The 17911-nt window shown below is 37.1% G+C and overlaps 1 protein-coding gene across 1 annotated transcript in view; it reads right to left on the bottom strand.

The window, feature by feature from the left end:
- Positions 1–2609: 2609 nt before the first annotated feature.
- The window catches only part of zgc:162707 (UPF0524 protein C3orf70 homolog B), a 35797-nt gene continuing 20495 nt past the window's right edge, over positions 2610–17911 (bottom strand). The window contains exon 2 of the mRNA XM_047370185.1: positions 2610–6261. Coding sequence (XP_047226141.1) covers positions 5591–6261 — 671 coding nt within the window. The 3' untranslated portion in view covers positions 2610–5590. The remainder of the gene's footprint in view (positions 6262–17911) is intronic.

The following is a 17911-nucleotide window of genomic DNA, read 5'->3' as shown; positions in this document are numbered from 1 at the left end:
AATCCACCAGTATGAAATGCTGTACAACAGTAACTATTAGTTCAGTGTTTTGGGGGTTATTTGCAGTCATGTTTCTCCTCCAAACATAGTGTGTGCAATGAGTTTCATTTCAGTGCTATCTGACCAGACTATTTTCTTCTACTATTTCATTGGCTTGTCCAAATGTTCTGCAGCAAAGTTTAAGATGAGCATCAGCATGGTTTCTTTTTATCAGTCGACTCCTGTGCAGTGAGTGTGCATAGAGGCTGTTCGGTTAAGGGCATTACTTTTGTTTTCATAGGAAAAGCTTACCTGCTAATTCCAGGGTTTTCTGCAGTACTCTGTTAGTGGTCATTGGCTCTTGAACAACTCTTCTGTTTATTCTTTTGACTCCTGTGAGGAGCTCCAAGTCATGGTTGATTTGTGGTGAAATTATATTCTTTACATGTTCTGATTATTGTTACAACAGTAATCTTTAGAAGATAGCAAGAAATTTAGAAATATATCCATAACCATAGCCATCACTACGTTTTTAACAACGAGGTAGAGATCTTAGGAGAGCTATTTGCTTTTACCCCTCATGGAATACTTCTTGTGCTATACTTTGGTGATAAGAAAGCTTTTTTATAGATTATTATTTAAGACTAACTCTTAACACTGACAGGGTGCAGGACTGCTTTCTAAATATTGACAGTTTCCTGGCTTGTTGTGCCTTTTGTAGCTCCTTTTTTTCACATGTTTAATACCTATTCCCTGTTACCTGACTTTATTACACGTCATTTTTGTTATTCAGTGCTGTGAAAAAGTATTTCCACCCTTTACAGATTTCTTCTGCTTGCTTTTATGTCTCACTTGAATGTTTCAGATCATCTAACAAATTTTAATATTAGACAAACACACCCTGTGTAATAGAAAATGTAGTTTTTAAGTTGTAATTTGAAGGAAAAGCAATATCTAAAAGAAAAATCATGTCCATATTTGATTCAAACATTCACCTGGATTAACCACATATTTTTAGAAAGCTGAGTTTTACTCACCAAACTCACTGATGACTGCCTGACCTGCTAAAAGATCAAGAACAAAATTTGACAACAGATGACGAACAAAGTCACTGACATCTAACACGCTTGAGAGGGTTATAAAGCAACGTCTAAGGCTTTGGGACAACATTTTCCACAAAGAGAGAAACATGGAACGGTGGTTAACTTTCCTAGGAGAGATCAGTCTACCAAAATTACTTCAAGAGGGCATCGCCGACTCAACAAGGAGGTTAGAAAAAAACTTAGGGCAACATCTAAAGTAATGCAACTGCTTCTGGTGAGCTTTGTGTTCATATTCAACAACAAAAAAGACACTGGGTTACTTGGCATCCATAGGAGAGTTCCAAGGTCAAAACTACTGCTGACCAAGAAAACAAAGGTCCATCTCACACTTCACAAAAGAAACATCTTGATGGCACCCAAAACACTTGAAGAAGTATTCTGTGTTCTGATTATTGTACCTCTCAAATGATAAAAAAAAAACTGAATTAAAGTTTTGGTGTGGCCTAGTCAAAGGCTGGACCTAAATTTGATTTAGTCATTGTTGTAAGAACTTATATGGGCTGCCTGTGCTCTAAAGCCCACAAGGTGGTGGAATTGAAATAATAGCTAAGAAGAGTGGGTTGAAATTTCTCCATAACAATGTAAAACAGGACAATGTCCCATATCCCAAATGCTTTCAGTTGTTGCTGCCAAGTGTGACAGAACCTGTTAGTAGGTTTAGGTGGCAATTACTTCAACACATAAGGCCATGTTAGTTTGAATTTTTTTTTACCCGTTAATAAACAATCAACATTTTAAAAATACATTTTCTATTTACTCCGATTATCTTTAATATTAAAATTTGGTTGATCTAAAACATTTAAGAGTGAAAAAATAGCAAAAACAGAAGAAATCTCTAAAAAGAGAAATCCTTTTTCACAACACTAGCTTTTCTCTGCAGCATTTGCAACTCACCCTTCCTCTTCCACATTTTACAGAAAAGTGAACGTTCATATAAACTTATTAGGATTTCATCCATGCTTTTGTTTTCTCTCTGTTCTGGGAAAAAGAATCCATAGAAACAATGCAAGTTGAAAAGAGAAGCATGAAGAAATCAATCTTCGCTTGAAGTCAAGATGAGAAACTCACTTGCATGTGCTCTCATATATTCAGCTCCTACACAGAAAGTGTGAAGAAGAGTGTCGACGAGGGAGGCCCAAAGAACATGGCACGGCTCCACCTGCACTGCTGATCAGTGAAGGGAAGGCTTGGCCGTCGCAGCTGGAGAGACTTCATTCTGATCAATATTTCATGTCTTACATAAAGCGGTTGCACAGGTCATATTTTACCGTCTACAGGCTTAGTTCCTTTTCTAAGTGAAATATTTATCTGTGCACATTTTAAAAAGAAAGGTTTCAAAAGAGTGAAAATAGAAAAATCAAGGACATTTGTCAAGAGGAAACGGCTGCAGCTAAACTGGTTTTAAACGGATCCCTGTCTTTCGTTTAGTTTCTCTGATGCTCTGTTAGACTTTAATTGTCTGTGTGTGACGTCGATGACATTATCATCAAAAAGTGAAGCTGCACCACACAAAAGAGAGGAAAAAACTCAGTTTCATAAGATTTATTCATATGAAAATAATATAACAATAATAAGAACATAACACATTTTGAACTGCATTAATAAGGATTCTGCTCCATGTAATGTCACCCTGATTTAGGATTTGTCTGTTCTTTTCACACAGAATCACAAAATTTGTTAAGCTATATATCTATATATATATACATATATATACCTATATATTTGTTAGAACAAACGCAGTCATGCAAAATGACTTCTGCTTTCTGTGCTTAAAGAATATCACCAACACTTGTGAAAATTTTGGTAATTTTTGCTGATAGCTTTTGAAAAAGTGAACGGTACGAAAAAAGGACAAAAGATTGTTATTTAAAAAAAAAAATCCAGCCCGCTTAATTTGACCAACTAATAAATAGGCTGGTTCGTTTCTTGTTATATCAACTACATCACAACACCTATTCAACATCCTATCTCATACTGTAATATCCCTCTAAAGGTGCAATAAGTGATTATTTCTTTCCAGTAGTACAAACTAACTATTCTAATCTACTTCTTTCCCAGCCTACTCTTTCAGTCATCATAAAAGATGCATATATAGCCTCAAAAGCAAATAACTATGCAGCTGTTTTATTATATAGATTTGAAAGAATAAATTAGAGAAATTGCCCTTATATCATGTATATTAATAGTCTTGAACATGTCAAAGTCTCTACTTTGTCAGAGATATGTCGAAGCAATTTGAATATCTGGCTTCTTACACAGAACTATTTTAGAGGGATGGTTCCTATTATTTAAACCGGGATTTTGTGGAGTTGTTATGAACAGTCAGTATCTTGCGTGTAGTAGATAGCAACCTGAGCGGCTTCAATTTGGAAAAATTTAAATTGGTTCTTACCATTGAGTTGAGCTAATGACTTGTTTAAGCAGAGGCCGGAATGAGACTCTCATGGTACGGTAAGTTGGAGTAAAAATACCAGGGTTTTAAGTTATTTAAGTGAAAATAAATACATAATTCTAAGCAAAAATATTGGATCGAGAAAAGCCTCCTATGGGCAAGTGCTGAAAATTAGCATGTCTGTCTGTTATAGTGCTTAAAAACAATGCATCTGGTATATGCTACTGTGTTTGTATTGTTTATATTAAATTAAGTAATTAAAATTAAAACACCCAAAATTTAGTTTTAGTTTTCAAATTACTTTTGCACAGGTTATAGCTTTTTGCAAAACACAAGAATCACAACCTTATAATAACTGGTTGATTAGCCAGAGTTAACAGACAAACAGCTCATAGCTTGCAAAGTGTAGATTAAAGCTGTGTTACTTTAATAAGAGTAACGGGGGATGCTCCTATTGTGTTGCCTTGTGACCAGAAATGTCTCCTGAACAGCCTAATTTGTCTTTTTTAGTAAGGGAGTGAAAAATGACAGCAATCTTCTTTCAGCCAGCTGATGAGCAATGCAACTGGTGGGAGGGGAGCAGCACTCCACTGATCTATACTTCAATACTATACTGGAAAACCTATATAGAAAAAAAAATACAACAAATTTGGTATTACTTCATATCGGTAATCAGCTCTCCAGTCAGCAGATTTGGGCCCATACCAAAGTTGGTTTCTGCCATCTAAAAACAGAGATCTACCGCTGTGGTATTATGAGATCGTATGGCACAGATCTTAAAATATTAAAATGTTTCAATATTTCTTGTCCAAACCTAGCTTGCATGATGAACCGCTATCTAACAAAATAATTAAAATTCCCAATTGCAAACTTAGAAATCTTAACTCTGTTTGCGCAAACACAAAAAAGAGCGTTTTAAATGTATAAAAAACAACATATAAGGACCAAAAAAACATGGAATGGAATATTTGGTACTGATTAAAACACAGTTTGTGGTTTATAAAATCTTTACTTACTTTATATGTAAAATCAAACAAATGGTGATTCTGTGAATTCAGCTAAAATCTCTTCTCATCTCGTTCTCGTAAACGTAACATAATATTGTTTCGTTTAGTGAGTTGTATAATTACACAACTCCAGGTAAGTGTAGCACACTTACTGCTCAAACTCTTCCACAGAACCCCACCTCTAAAAATCTGAACTATGCCTCTAACCTTGAACAGATCTGCAGTTAAGTTTGATCAAACAAAGGTGGTCAGAAGAACATATTGATGCAGGGTAAATAGGTCCTCAGTGGCAGGTACAGTGTAGGAATGTGCTTCTGTGTAATTCTTGATTGTCAAATACCAACCTACCGGCCTGTGATGGTGTCGGTAAAGTGCAGACCAACTGTGGCCTCTGAAAGCTTTTTTCTAACGCGACAGAAGCAGGCGGTGTCTCAGCAGCTTGGAGGTGAGACTTTAACAGGTTAAAAGGCTTATGTGATTGAGGCCCATGAGAGGTAGCAGGCCTTGCAGTCATTATGCTTAAGTGTCAGAATTAATAATATGTGTGTGGGTGGAGTCGCTGACCAGTGAATAAGAGATGACGTGCTTATCTGCCACCTGGATGTTAAATTAGACTGAGGACTAACAATTGGAGAACACTAAGAATTACCTCACAGTTCTTGTCGCCAGAGAACATATCATATTTGTTCATATATAATGAAGCTTCTGTTACTTACCTACACAAGAAAATCACAAAAAAGCCTATCATTTATTTCTTTCATGACTGTTTTGAAGTGCATTAACTCTTTTCTTCAGTTGTAGTCATTTTTTGTCCACTGTTCATGTTCTTGCGATTGATGTACTTCCTCTTTGATTCCAGTAAGTCTCAGAAATGAATTCCATGCAGGGGGATTGGACAGAAGAGAGGCTCTGTGAAATTGTGGCCGTATAGTCCTCAGCCACCTGCAGGAGAACAAATTCAGCCTGAAGCAACCTTGCAAACACCACAGAAGCTCTAGATTTGGGGTTTGCTCCCTGTGAGTCAGTGGAAAATAATATCCTGCAGTGTTTTTCTCTGTTAGCAAACACTGCTCCGTTGATCCTCTCCACGAGTGGTTTCTGCCTGTCAGTTACACAGTTGTTTCAATCTTCTCGATGATCTCTATCATCGACTTGGAGGGGGAGAGAAGAGAACAGTCATCCTGATCCCACAGACTACCAGGGCTCGAATTTCCATCTGTGCTCAACTCGTCCTCTTCATCTTCACTTCCCTCCTCACAGGACTCCAGGTAGTGGAGGCCTAGCGCATTGATGCCGGAGTCCTCTGAGCTGGATGGGGAGGAGCAGTGGTCCATTTTGGGGCCTTTTAACTTCTCAACAGTGGAGAGGTGTTTCTGGTCGCTGTACGCCGGAGGAACAGGAGGAGCAGGAGCCTGCCTCTGTGGGCTAACCCGCGGCTGTGGCGGACTGGGATTAGGGGGCATCTGAGGTGCAGCTGGAGTGGGCGACTGAGGGGTGGGAGGTTGAGGAGGTTCTGGTAAGGGAGGCAGGGGTCGCTGCACATAGCACATCTTCCCGTTAATTCTTTTGACAATGTAGTCGTCCACAAACAGGTCCGCAATGACGCAGTACTTGGGCGACTCCAGGTGAGGCGGAGACTGGAAGCTGGGCGCCAGCTTCAGGAAGCGCTCGGCCAGAGAGACGGAGAGGTTGATAGTGTCGTTGCACTCTGATCCGACAGGCGGCACAGATGTGCTGGGCAGCTGGCACACATTGGTCATGGGCTGGTACACGTACTTACCTAAAGAAAGAAAGAAAGAAAGAAAGAAAAACATTACTCCACAAAAAATGTCTAATTATGTTTCCTTATTGTTTAATGTTCTACAGTCCGCTTAAACAGTGAAAAATGTTTCAAAAATACTGAACAAAAGAGCTTTAAAATTTTTACATATAATGTACCAAAAAATGCTAACTCTGGTGAGGGAAGTTAGGACACTGCCACATTTATTCCCATTTAATATAACTGAAATCACACACATGTGAATAGCACCAGGTGCACATCATGAGAAAATTGTTACTCAGCATATTTAAGAAGGTTTGCCCTGTTTAACCCTTAGACATTTGTTTGGTGGGACTATTAAGGAGTAACACCATAGTCAGATTATAAGAGCTGTCTGAGGCCTTCAGAAAGAAGATTGTATCAACTTATGAGTCTGGTAAGGAATCTAAAAATGTCTCAAAAGAATTTATAATCCTTTGGAAAACAGTCTACAAGTGGAACATTTAAACCAACTACCAACATGTGGCCATCCAAGAAAGCTCATCCTGAAACAGACCGCAAGATGATTTTCCAAATAGCTGAAAACAACAAAAAAGGTGTAAGACTGACAAGTAAGGGGTGATATCGACCGCAGTAAAGAGAAAATCTGGTTACTCTGGCCTCTTGATTAAAAGGACTTTAGATTGTAGAAACTGTATGATGGAAATTTGTTGTGGTTTGAAACGGTTACTTTATAAAACCTTGTTATACCTTGATGCCAGAAATTGGCCTATGCCTATTAGGCAAGGTATGAGTGACGTATTTGTTAAGCAGCTGACTGCAGGCTCTACTTGAGCAGACAGCCCAACTAACTAACAAGCTAATGTGAGCGTGTTGTGCTCTCTGTGTCACTCCTTAAAGAGCAGAACTGTAACACTTTCAGTTGAAAACTATTCCTAATTTCAGAAATTGTTTTTGCTGTATTTCTGCATAAGTCTCTGTATCATAATAACAACAAATAAATGTTATAAATAACATTATATCTGTAATATGTTAGATTATTTTGCAGCAGGTAAATTAATTGCTACTTTTTTGTTTTGAACAAAAGTAAATGATTAATGTTATATAATTTGGTTTAACGCTTTGTGTAATTATGTTAATAATGTGATATTTTTATTAAAGACTATAACATTGTTGGAATCTGTCTCCAGCCTTGCCTAGTCAAATGACAATTCAAATCTGTAATGTCCTAAAACGGGAAGTGAAACGCCCTCAAAAGTACAGTTTAAGGTTATAGGTTTATGTTTTTCCCAATATTATACAGAAACCAAATCCCTGCCCATAAATTTAAACATATTATAAGGTATTTCTTTTGAGACAGAGACAAAAAGACACAGATACTTAATTAACCATGAACATAATGTTAAAAGATCTACATTTACCCATTAAAGTGAATAATTCCTGGTCTTTAGGTTATCTAAAAATGACTGAACAAAAGCTACTTATTATAACTTTCAAGAAACATTAGGAGTGACTTTTTACTTTTATATTCAGCTTTTACTTCTCATAACAAAAAAAGTAAATAATTAACATCAGAATTTAAATATTTATCCCTCCTTTCTAAGAGACTGACAAACCATTTTTATTTAGAGAGAAACTTTTTAAAGTTTAAAGTTTTGAGAAAAAACCCTCAGGATTCGAGGCAAATTTTAAGCCTTTCTAAAAGCTGCCTCAGGCCTAAATCTATTAGAAACCCACAACACTACCGACCAGGAACACAACACAGTCAGTGAGTAGAAGAACAGGGCATTTAGCAGCACAGGGGCCTGATATTTTCCACAGGAGCTGGTGAAAACCAACACAGGGTTAAAGACAGAGAGCAAATATGAGCATCTCTGTGGCTTCAAGGTTAGCACTGTCACATCACATCAAGAGGACCCTGAAGCAAGCAGAGCTTATGCGGGCTTCCTCCGGGAGCTCTGGTTTCTTCCAGCATCAAAAACACGCTCAGTTAATTTGCCTGCCTTTGACAAAGTGCCCTTGACCAAGACAGCTCCTCAAAGCCAGAGACTGTCGCTGACTGCTGTACAATAGCTGTTCACTGCTTAAAATACTTTAGATAGACTGTTAGTGCAGTATTATATTTGTTGAGAAAAAATGAATAGCTGAAACTAAATCTCAGCAACAAGCTAGCATTAGCACCACAGTAGAGCTAGCTGCTAACAGCACCACATCAAAACTCCTATCAGCCACTCTTCAATAATTCTGGGCTTTTTTTATGATTGTTTATTGTTTTTTTGCCACATACCATTTAGGTAAATATTTACAAATAATTAATGTGGCAACTGTGTTCAGTATTCTTATATAGGTAACTGAAGATGTTGCCCTATTAGTGATTTATAGGCCCCAAGATGCACGATTCTCCAGCAGTCAGTCATATTCTGCCATTATTCATAGATGGTTAGCTTGTGAAATTCTAAATAAATGACAATTATTATGTTATTTCTAGTGTGAAACCTTGGAGGAGAGTTGCCTACTGCTGCATCCCAGAAAATCTGCATTTCCAGTGTGCTTTACTTGCATCATAATCCAATAAAAAACTTTGAATAGGTTTCTAGCGCACTTGGTCTCGACCTTGCAAGACACTATGAGAGTAAAATGGAAATAGCAAAAATAAAAACAAAAATGCTTTCAGTCAATCTTAGCCAAGGATGCCTCTTTTGAATAATCTGTCTATGGTAACAATCTTTTTTATCTTTTGGGTCAATGTCAGTTTTCGTAGCCTATCCAAAAGCACTCTCTGCTGCTGAAGGTAAAACGTTATTTTAATTTGATGCCTGACAATTAGATGCATAGCCCACCTCAGGCATGTAGAGAGTGCTCACAACCACTGTGCTTTGAAAAAGTATTTGCCTCCTTCATTAACAAACTCATTTTAAAATCAAAGATATCAAAGTAAATGTAAATTGCAGCTTTCAAAAAATGTTTCCTTTTTATTAAGGGAAATAATGTATCCAAACCAACCTCTTGCAGTATCAAAAGGTCTCCACCGCTACAACATGAATTAACTCTAATTAACCATATTTTGTGAAAAGCTCAGTTCAATATTATAGCCACACAAAGGCCTGATTACTGATAGTCAAGAAATCACATAAATTGCCCCAAAGATTTCAAAACCAACAATTCATCATTCTCCAACCTGAAGAAATTGAAGAACAAATGAGAAACAAAGTAATTAACATCTATCAATCTGGGAAGCTTTAAAATGCAATTTCTAAAGCCATAGTAGACATACCCCAGCAAACCACAGTGAGTCATTCACACATGAAGAAAACAAGGAGCAGTGGTGGACCATCCCAGGAGTGACCACGGAAATATGGTCATATCACAAAATACCCCAGAACAACATTTAAAGCACCACGGGCCTCATTTAAGCTCAGAGTTAATCATTCAATACCCAAGACTTTTGAGAAAACATTCTGTGGACCGACAGCACAAAATTGGAACGTTTTAGAAGGTGTGTTTCACAATCTGGCATAAAAATAACACAGCATTTCAGAAAAAGAACATCATACTAACAGTCAAACATGGCTGCGGTAGTGTGATGGTTTGGGGTTACTTTGCGGCTTCATGGTGGAACTATGAATTCTGTTCTTTGAAAATCTCAAGGAAGAATGTCCAGCCATCAGTTTGTGACCTTCATCTCAAGTACACTTTGGTATTGCATGGAAACAATGATTGTTAGCACACCAACAACATTTTGAAATGGCCTAATCAAAGTATGGATTTATCAGAATAAGACATCTAAATGAGATGACCTTAAACATGCCATAAATGATTACCATTTCCACGTAGGGCGAGGTTGGTTTGATTAGCTTTTTTTTTCTCCCAATAAAATGAAATCATCATTTAAAAACAAAATTTTTTGTGTACTCAAGTTATGTCTGAAATTAACACTAATTTGATGATCTGAAACATGCTACTGTGACAACAAACAGCAGCTTCAAGTCACTAATATATTTATCTACACCAGGATTACTCACATTATCTTATAAATTAACACATTCCTCTACATGTTTCCATGTGAGCAATACTTCCAACATTTTGCTGATTGCTTGCAGCTGATTGACCCCAGTGATGCATGAATACTGAAGTTTAACTGTCTGTCTAACAGGCCCCCAGGAGAGGCAGGGAAGCTACAGAAGATGACAAGCTTACACATCACTTTCCCCTGCTTTGTATCCTCGTCTTTTGTTTCGCTGGCATGAAGATCTACTGAATCAAAACCTTTTTTTTTTTTTTTAGGTCACAGCGAACACATAAAGTAGGGAAGTGGCTCAACGTTGTGTTAGCGAAAGGGCAAAATGATTTACAAATCGGCTTCACTGTCACAGAAAGGTTTTCATTCTCCTATCCGGATCGTTATTTAATGACGCAAGTCTCCATCAACCACCAGTGTGAGGGGGATAAAAGAGGCTGAAGCTTTACATTTTGTAAATGCTGTTAACAGAAAACACTGGAGCTGATGTTGATGCAGACAAAAGAGGGGAAGCAGCAGCCGGGGTCAGTTAAATGAGGCAAACTCAGTGGTCCATGTTCAGAATGAGATGAGCCCATTCAGCCAGACAAGAGAGCGCCCACAAATGAGAGCTATCACTGTGAAAAGGCGAACTTGTTGACATTTAGTTTTTAGCATATTACATCTAATTGCATTCATCCATCTGGAGTTTCAAATACCAAGAGCCCTAGTAAGGGACAGACAGATGCCTGCTCGGACACACAAAACACACAAACACAGACATATGGAGCCAATGCTACACCAACACTGGACGATTTTGGCAGCTCTGCAGAAGGAAGACAGTGAGTATGTAAATTTCTAGGATGTCTACAGTCTGAGCTAAATACATGCTTGTTTCTGGTCTGCCTGAGGAACATTATGGTAAAGCTGCAGACAATCTGGTTCAGTGGTCTGGCTAAAACAAAAAGAGGAAAACCCACAAAGACAAATGCTTTGACTTGGGATGTAAAAAAGGCTTGTGAAAAAAAGTAAAATGTATAACATGGAGCTTAAATATAAGCAAGGTGGAAACAATGAGTAAAGAATGTAGTTGCTTTTAGTTTGCATTTAAACCTAAATGGAACTTGCTAGAAATAAAACACAAGTCCTGTAGTCATTCATGGGGTAATTGACAGAAAGTTTAAGCAGCGAAGAAGGTTAAAAGGTTGGCAAATGAACTATTTTTGTGGTGAAATTTAATTTAATAGTACTTTATTGTCTGAAAACTTTGTATTCCAATTTATTTAGGTTCTGGTCCCGGTCTGGGCCAGCTGATTCTTATAGGATGGAAGAGTTTATAAGCCCTGATCATATCAAATGAAATCTGAGCAGGCTCCTGCAGGTAAATACTATTTATAGTAGTGAAATAACTACTTTTAGCTACAGAAGACCAGAAGAGTAATAAAGAAATTAGTTTTAACTCACCGGATGTCAAGGCAGCTTATGAAACGTGCCGTGGCTTGGCAGGTACAATGACACATGGCTGACATGAAACATCCCGTGGTATAGGGCACCATTTTGTACCCAAAAACGTAGTAGTTTTAAGTCACAAAGAAAAAATAAATAAGCGTAAATGTAGTTATTTACACACCTTTTACCAGTTTGCTGCAGAATTCATATCTGTTGCTCATTGAAGCATGTTTTTTACTCTTCATACCTCTTCATCCTTCATGTATTGCTATTTTGTGTGTATTTAAAGTATAATTTTATTTGCATCAGTAGAAAGCCCAAGTTTAGAAATTAGTATAAAATCCAGTAAAACACAATACAGTCAGTCCAACATAGTGGTGGTATTGTGATAGTTCGGGACTGCTTTGCTTCTTCATTAATTTCCATTTCCTCTCTTAAACAGGCCGCCCATCCTTAAAATTCTTCAATGTGACTAAATTACAAGAATTGTATAAAGAAAAGTGGGTCACAATACTTCCCCAGCTAAATAAATGATTGACTGCTAACGCTTGGTGACAGGTGTTGCTGCTATGTTATTGGGCTTAAGAGAAAAACACTTTTTGACATAGAACTGAAAACATTTAAATGCGACAAAAAAAAGCAAAAACAGAAGAAATCTAAAACGTTGAAAATACATACATAAAACTGTGCGTAGGTGTGATTCTCCTTTATTAATTTTAATAACAATGATAAATAAAATTAATTTATATGCATAAGTTTGATTTATATTTATATTTTTCACTGTGAATGGGTGCAGACACTCCCCTAATTAATCATTTGCATATCACTCTGTTTGTCTGCACCATCACCACACAATAGACATTACAAAGGAAGTGACAGAGGAGAAAAGAATATGCAAATTTTTCCCAGATGTGACACGGAGACACATTTATTAGTGAAATAGAAAAGCAAGCCTGTGTTATGAATCTGTTCTGATATTGTTAAAGAAAGCTGCTGAATGGAAAAACTAACACAAGCAGTCAGCTCTGTAGGTTTACAGCAAACAACCCTGCATGGAGGAAAATAGAAATGGTCATACTGTAAACGAGAGACAAAAAAAGTGAAGCTCAAATATAGAAAGTGTCAAAATGGTGGACACTGTGATGGCATCTTTTGACCAAAGCTGTTTTAGGGTGATTTTAGTGTTATGATAGAGATACATTTTAATTGGATGTAATCAAAAAGGGCTAACAGCTGTTTCTTTTCTTCTTCACAGCAAGACACCCACCACAGTGCCTCATCATTTGGTCACTTTGAACTTATTTGAACCTCTTTTTCTTTATATATTAGGAACACAGCACAGGGAGTTTGATACAGCATCACTTTCAAGATGAAGCTCAGTTTTTTTTCTTCCCTATTATTCAATTTGGGTTTAATCATATAATAACATAATTTTATACATGGAGTTTGTAAGAGTTTAGTTACCTATGCAGCCACCCAGAAAAAAACATATCTTTATCATTTCTTGTTGAGTTGGTGCTACTGCAGCTCTGGTTTTTTTATGTCACTTAACATCATTGAAACTGCTTTGGTAGAAACACACCACTCACACAAAACTCAAAAGGAAAAGAATACCTTCTAAAACTAGAGCAATGCATGAAAATCTGAATGATCTTAGTATTGATTTTCATATCCAGCCAGGCTGCCACTGATTTATTTTGAACTAAATAAAACATATATATGGCTCAAGGATCACAACTTGACATACTATTAAAATGCTGTGACAGTGACTTGATATTAGCATTACTTAATCTCAACCAACACTATGCAGACATTTTGTCTGCGCTGATGAAGATTAACTCAACTTAGCATGCAGAATGCTTGAGGTGACTGACATGGTAGGGGAGTTGGACATCCTTTCTGAATAATGCAGCTAATTAACAATCAGACAATATTTGTTTGACCAATAAGGAACAGTCATAAAGAGTGCATAGAAGGTTTGACTATAAGATGGTCAGAAAGACACTAAGTATGAAAACTTTACTCTGTCCTTATGCAGCAGCAGACTTTAAAGTTTAAATATTACACACGTTATATATATATATATATATGTATATATATATATATACATTTATATATATGTATACTGTGTGAAAACAGCCTTGGCTGAATTTGCAGGGTCTAATGAAGTCATAACAGAATCACAATCAGAATTAGCTTTATTGCCAAGTTTGTACGGACAAACAAGGAATTTGACTCAAGTACACTTTGCGTTCAGTGAGGATTTTTTTTGTATATATGATAGTATATTTTTTCATGTCTTGGTCCTTCTCCGTTGTTTACTTTCTGTAGGTGCTTCCCTAACAATAGTAATCCAAGGGGAGGGTGAAAGGCTGGACAAATCTGACCAATCAAATTGAAGAGGTGTAATTTGCATCAACAATATTTAAAATATATAGATACATTTCTCTCCAACTATTATGTCTAGTTTGACATTCTGCATCAAAGTATATCACAATTAGTATTTTTGACACGCTACCCTAACAAGTATTAGAAATAGCAGAAAAACATCACATTCTCAGTTTCATAAAACATGTTAATTTTAAATATACATATTATTCAGGCTTGTTAAGTTCTTAATGTTTTCCTGATATTTCCTCACTCGTTGCACGCATCACATTGTTGATATGGTAAAATTGCAATCAAAAAGTGTGACTGGCATGTAATATTTATTTATTTTTCAGGTGCCTTGCAATCATGCTTTGCAGTCCAATATTTAGGTTAGTTTGATGGACTTTCACTGCTGTTGATGCTCACAGCTGATATAAATTTTGGTGAAGATGCTGGAGCTATGGAAAAGTGGTGGGAACCTTGTAATACTGGAAAAAGACAATAGAGGTAAATGTCTTGCAGCCCCATTATGCAATGTTGAAATACCAACCTAAATGAAGCCATCCTTAAGGGAGGGTCCTGAATTATGAATGACAGTTTGTACAGGATAAGCCATCCTGGTGCAAGGCTTGTGCATTGTTCCCCATAACTTGAACATAACATAAAATGAATGGCAAAATTATTTTCCATTTGTCTTTCTGTCTATAAATACTTTGGAGAAATACATTAGAAAATAAACAACACAGATCTGCTCAGATTGTCTGTGATCATTTTAATGAATTCTTAGGACATTGTGTGCAATACTGTGCTTTAATAACGTCATTATTAGTTGTTTGACAATAATAGAATAATAACAAATCCAGTGGCAGTGAATAAAAAGCTAGTTTGAATTGGCAATTGTTGCCAGTGTAAGACCAATTCTTTGTTTTTAAATTAATTTACAGGCAGGAAGAAACAAAAGTACAAATGTTCTTCAGTAGTGATGTTTAATTGAGAAATTAACCTAAAAATATATAGAATCTTTTTTTATTTTCTGTTTTTTTTTTGTCCTGAAAACTGGCTAAACACCAACATATTTGTGATACTACAGGATATTTCTTGTCCTGCTTCAGAATGAAGACTGACAGGTTTTTTTTATTTTATTTGACATTTTTCTTCAATTAACTGTAAATGTCAAATATTTTAGTCAGTTCTTTAGTAAGCTTTCCTCTGCAAACAGAGACACAGTGTTTTGTTTAGCCAGGACTCATTCAACCAGCTGCAGTGCATCTTACAGTTTCAGCGAGGACCGGAAGAACCTTTCATCACATTCTAATTAAATGCAGCTAAAAGCATCAAATAAGCAAAGAACTGATAAAAGACTTGGTTGTGCAAAAAAATAGGACCCTCTATGAAAGCCTGTGTGTTTTTCCAACATATCTGGACATATGGAGTTTTAGCAACAGTTTTAAGAATACTAAAGAAATTCAAGTAATATAAATAATCAATTAAAACTGAAGATAAAACCTTTAACATTTCAGTAAAATGCTATTAACATTTTCAATTTCTGTCCCATTTAGGACACCCTAACATTTAATTTAACTTAAAATGGCTGAACTTACACAAAGGCCTACGAGGTGTACATGAATAAAACATAATTACTCAGCATTTTGAAGGAGGTTTCATTTGTTTAAACCTAAGACATTTAATTTGGTGTGCTCCTGTTATAGTGAAAGTGAACACTATAATAAATGCTATCTGAGGCCTTCAGAAAGAAGACTGTAGCGGCTATTGAGTCTGGTAAGTATTTTCCAGAGATCTCAATAGAATTTGAAATCTGCCATTTTTTTCTTTATGGAAAATAGCATATGAGTTGAAAGAATTCAAAACATCTACCAACATGCCCAGGTCTGGCCATCAAAGCAAGTTTACCCTGAAAGCATATCGTCACCCATAGTACCATCATAGTATTGTATTGTACTGTATTGGTTTATTTGTCACATGCAGGTTAACACACAGTCCACAATGCAATGAAATGCTTGGGATAAGAAGAACCGTTCAACTCACTATAAAAACAAATGTACTAATGGCGTGCAATAAAAAAGTACACAACGTGCAGCAGCAATAAGCTAATAAAGTGTCACAAATTTGGTTTGGTGCAGCATTATTGTCCAGAGTTCAGCAATCTGACAGCTTGATGACCGCTGCTGTTCGCACCACCCTCATTAGTGCTTCCCGTCTCTGACGGGTGCAGTTCCAGTACCACACTGTGATACAGCCCATCAGCAGGCTCTCAATAATGCACCTGTAGAAGTTTGTGAGGATGCTGCTGTTCATACTGAACTTCCTCAGCCTTCTCAGGAAGTAGAGTCTCCGTCGAGCTTTCCTGACCATAGTGTCTGCATGTACAGTCCAGGATAAGTCCTCAGTGATGTGAACGCCGAGGAACTTGTAGCTGCTTATCTGCTCAACCTCAGCATTATTAATATATCGATGGGGGAACGCTGGCCTCCACGCTGTCTCCTAAAGTCCACTATCATCTCCTTAGTTTTGCTGACGGTCAGAGAGATTTTCCTGACACCAACTGGTCAGTGATTTCACCTCATTCCTGTAGGGACTCTCGTCGTTGTCTGTAATGAGGCCCAAGATGGTGGTGTTATCAGAAAACTTGAGGATAACATTTGAGCTGCGCCTTGCAGTACAATCATACGTGAAGAGTGAGTAGAGGAGTGGACTAACAACACAGCCCTGAGGTGCACTGGCACTAAGGACTAGTGTGGAGGAGAGGTGTCTGCTGATTCTCACCGCTTGTGGTCTGTTGGTAAGAAAGTCCAATATTTAGAAGCAGATGGACTTTTCCAGTCCCAGGGCAGTGAGCTTGGTGATCAGCTTGGAGGGGATTATGGTATTGGATCCTGAGCTGTAGTCAATAAAGAGCATTCTCACATAGGTGTCCCCTCTCCAGGTGGTTGAGGGAGGTGTGGAGAGAGTCTACCTCAAGTAGACTCTTGCTCCTGTTGATTTGAAAGTGAGTGGCGGTAGTCTAAATCTAAGTCTCAATGAGTCTAAAACCCAAATTATTTGGACACCAGAACAAAGGATGTGTTTGGTATAAACTAAATACAGCCTTCCAAAAGAAGAACCTCATACTAACTGTGAATCATGGAGGTGGAAGTGTCATAGGTTGGGGATGCATTGCTGCAAAAGGACCAGATCTAGAGTTCTTTGAGATTCTGTGGGGTGACTCGAAACGGGCCGTAGCTGCAAGAAACCCCTCAAACATCTCATCTGAAGGTGAGACTGGTAGAGGGTAAAACTAGCTATTAGAGGGTAGGGTTCTCCTAACACTTTGCTTAGTTACAATGCATATTTTTGTTGATATCTGTAGCAAAACAAGAAACACAAGGTACATTTTTGGTGTTTACCTTAAAATTAAATAATATTCCAAAGATTAATAAAAAAAAAAAAAAACTTAGACGTTGATATGTGAGCATTTATTTTTGAAAGATCTTAATATTTAATGGGGTGTCCTAGTTTTTTTAATGACTGTACAGCAGTTGTAAATATTGAATATTAAAAATTAAAGAATTTGTAACTGCTTATGCAGGATCTTTACAACATAGAAATGGAGATGACTGTCTTTTATAGCTTCATGGGCCATGTGCAAAAAGAACATCTAAAGAAAGTATCAAGGATATTTGAAACTGCCTCCTCTTAGCATTGGAACAAGCGGAAAAGCAAAAAGAGAATGCTGTAAATAGCCACAAGTTGTTTTTAGAGACATGTATGGTTGAAGAAAGAGTTAAGGAGGTTAATGGGTAAGTGGGAGGGCATGCAGCTCATCCCCAGAGGAGGTAGTGGATTATTCTTTTGTTA

This window comes from Girardinichthys multiradiatus, chromosome 7 (assembly GCF_021462225.1).
Source record: "Girardinichthys multiradiatus isolate DD_20200921_A chromosome 7, DD_fGirMul_XY1, whole genome shotgun sequence".
Lineage (NCBI taxonomy): Eukaryota > Metazoa > Chordata > Actinopteri > Cyprinodontiformes > Goodeidae > Girardinichthys > Girardinichthys multiradiatus.
The sequence above is the reverse complement of the archived record's forward strand: the minus strand, read 5'-3'. Positions and strand labels throughout refer to the sequence as shown.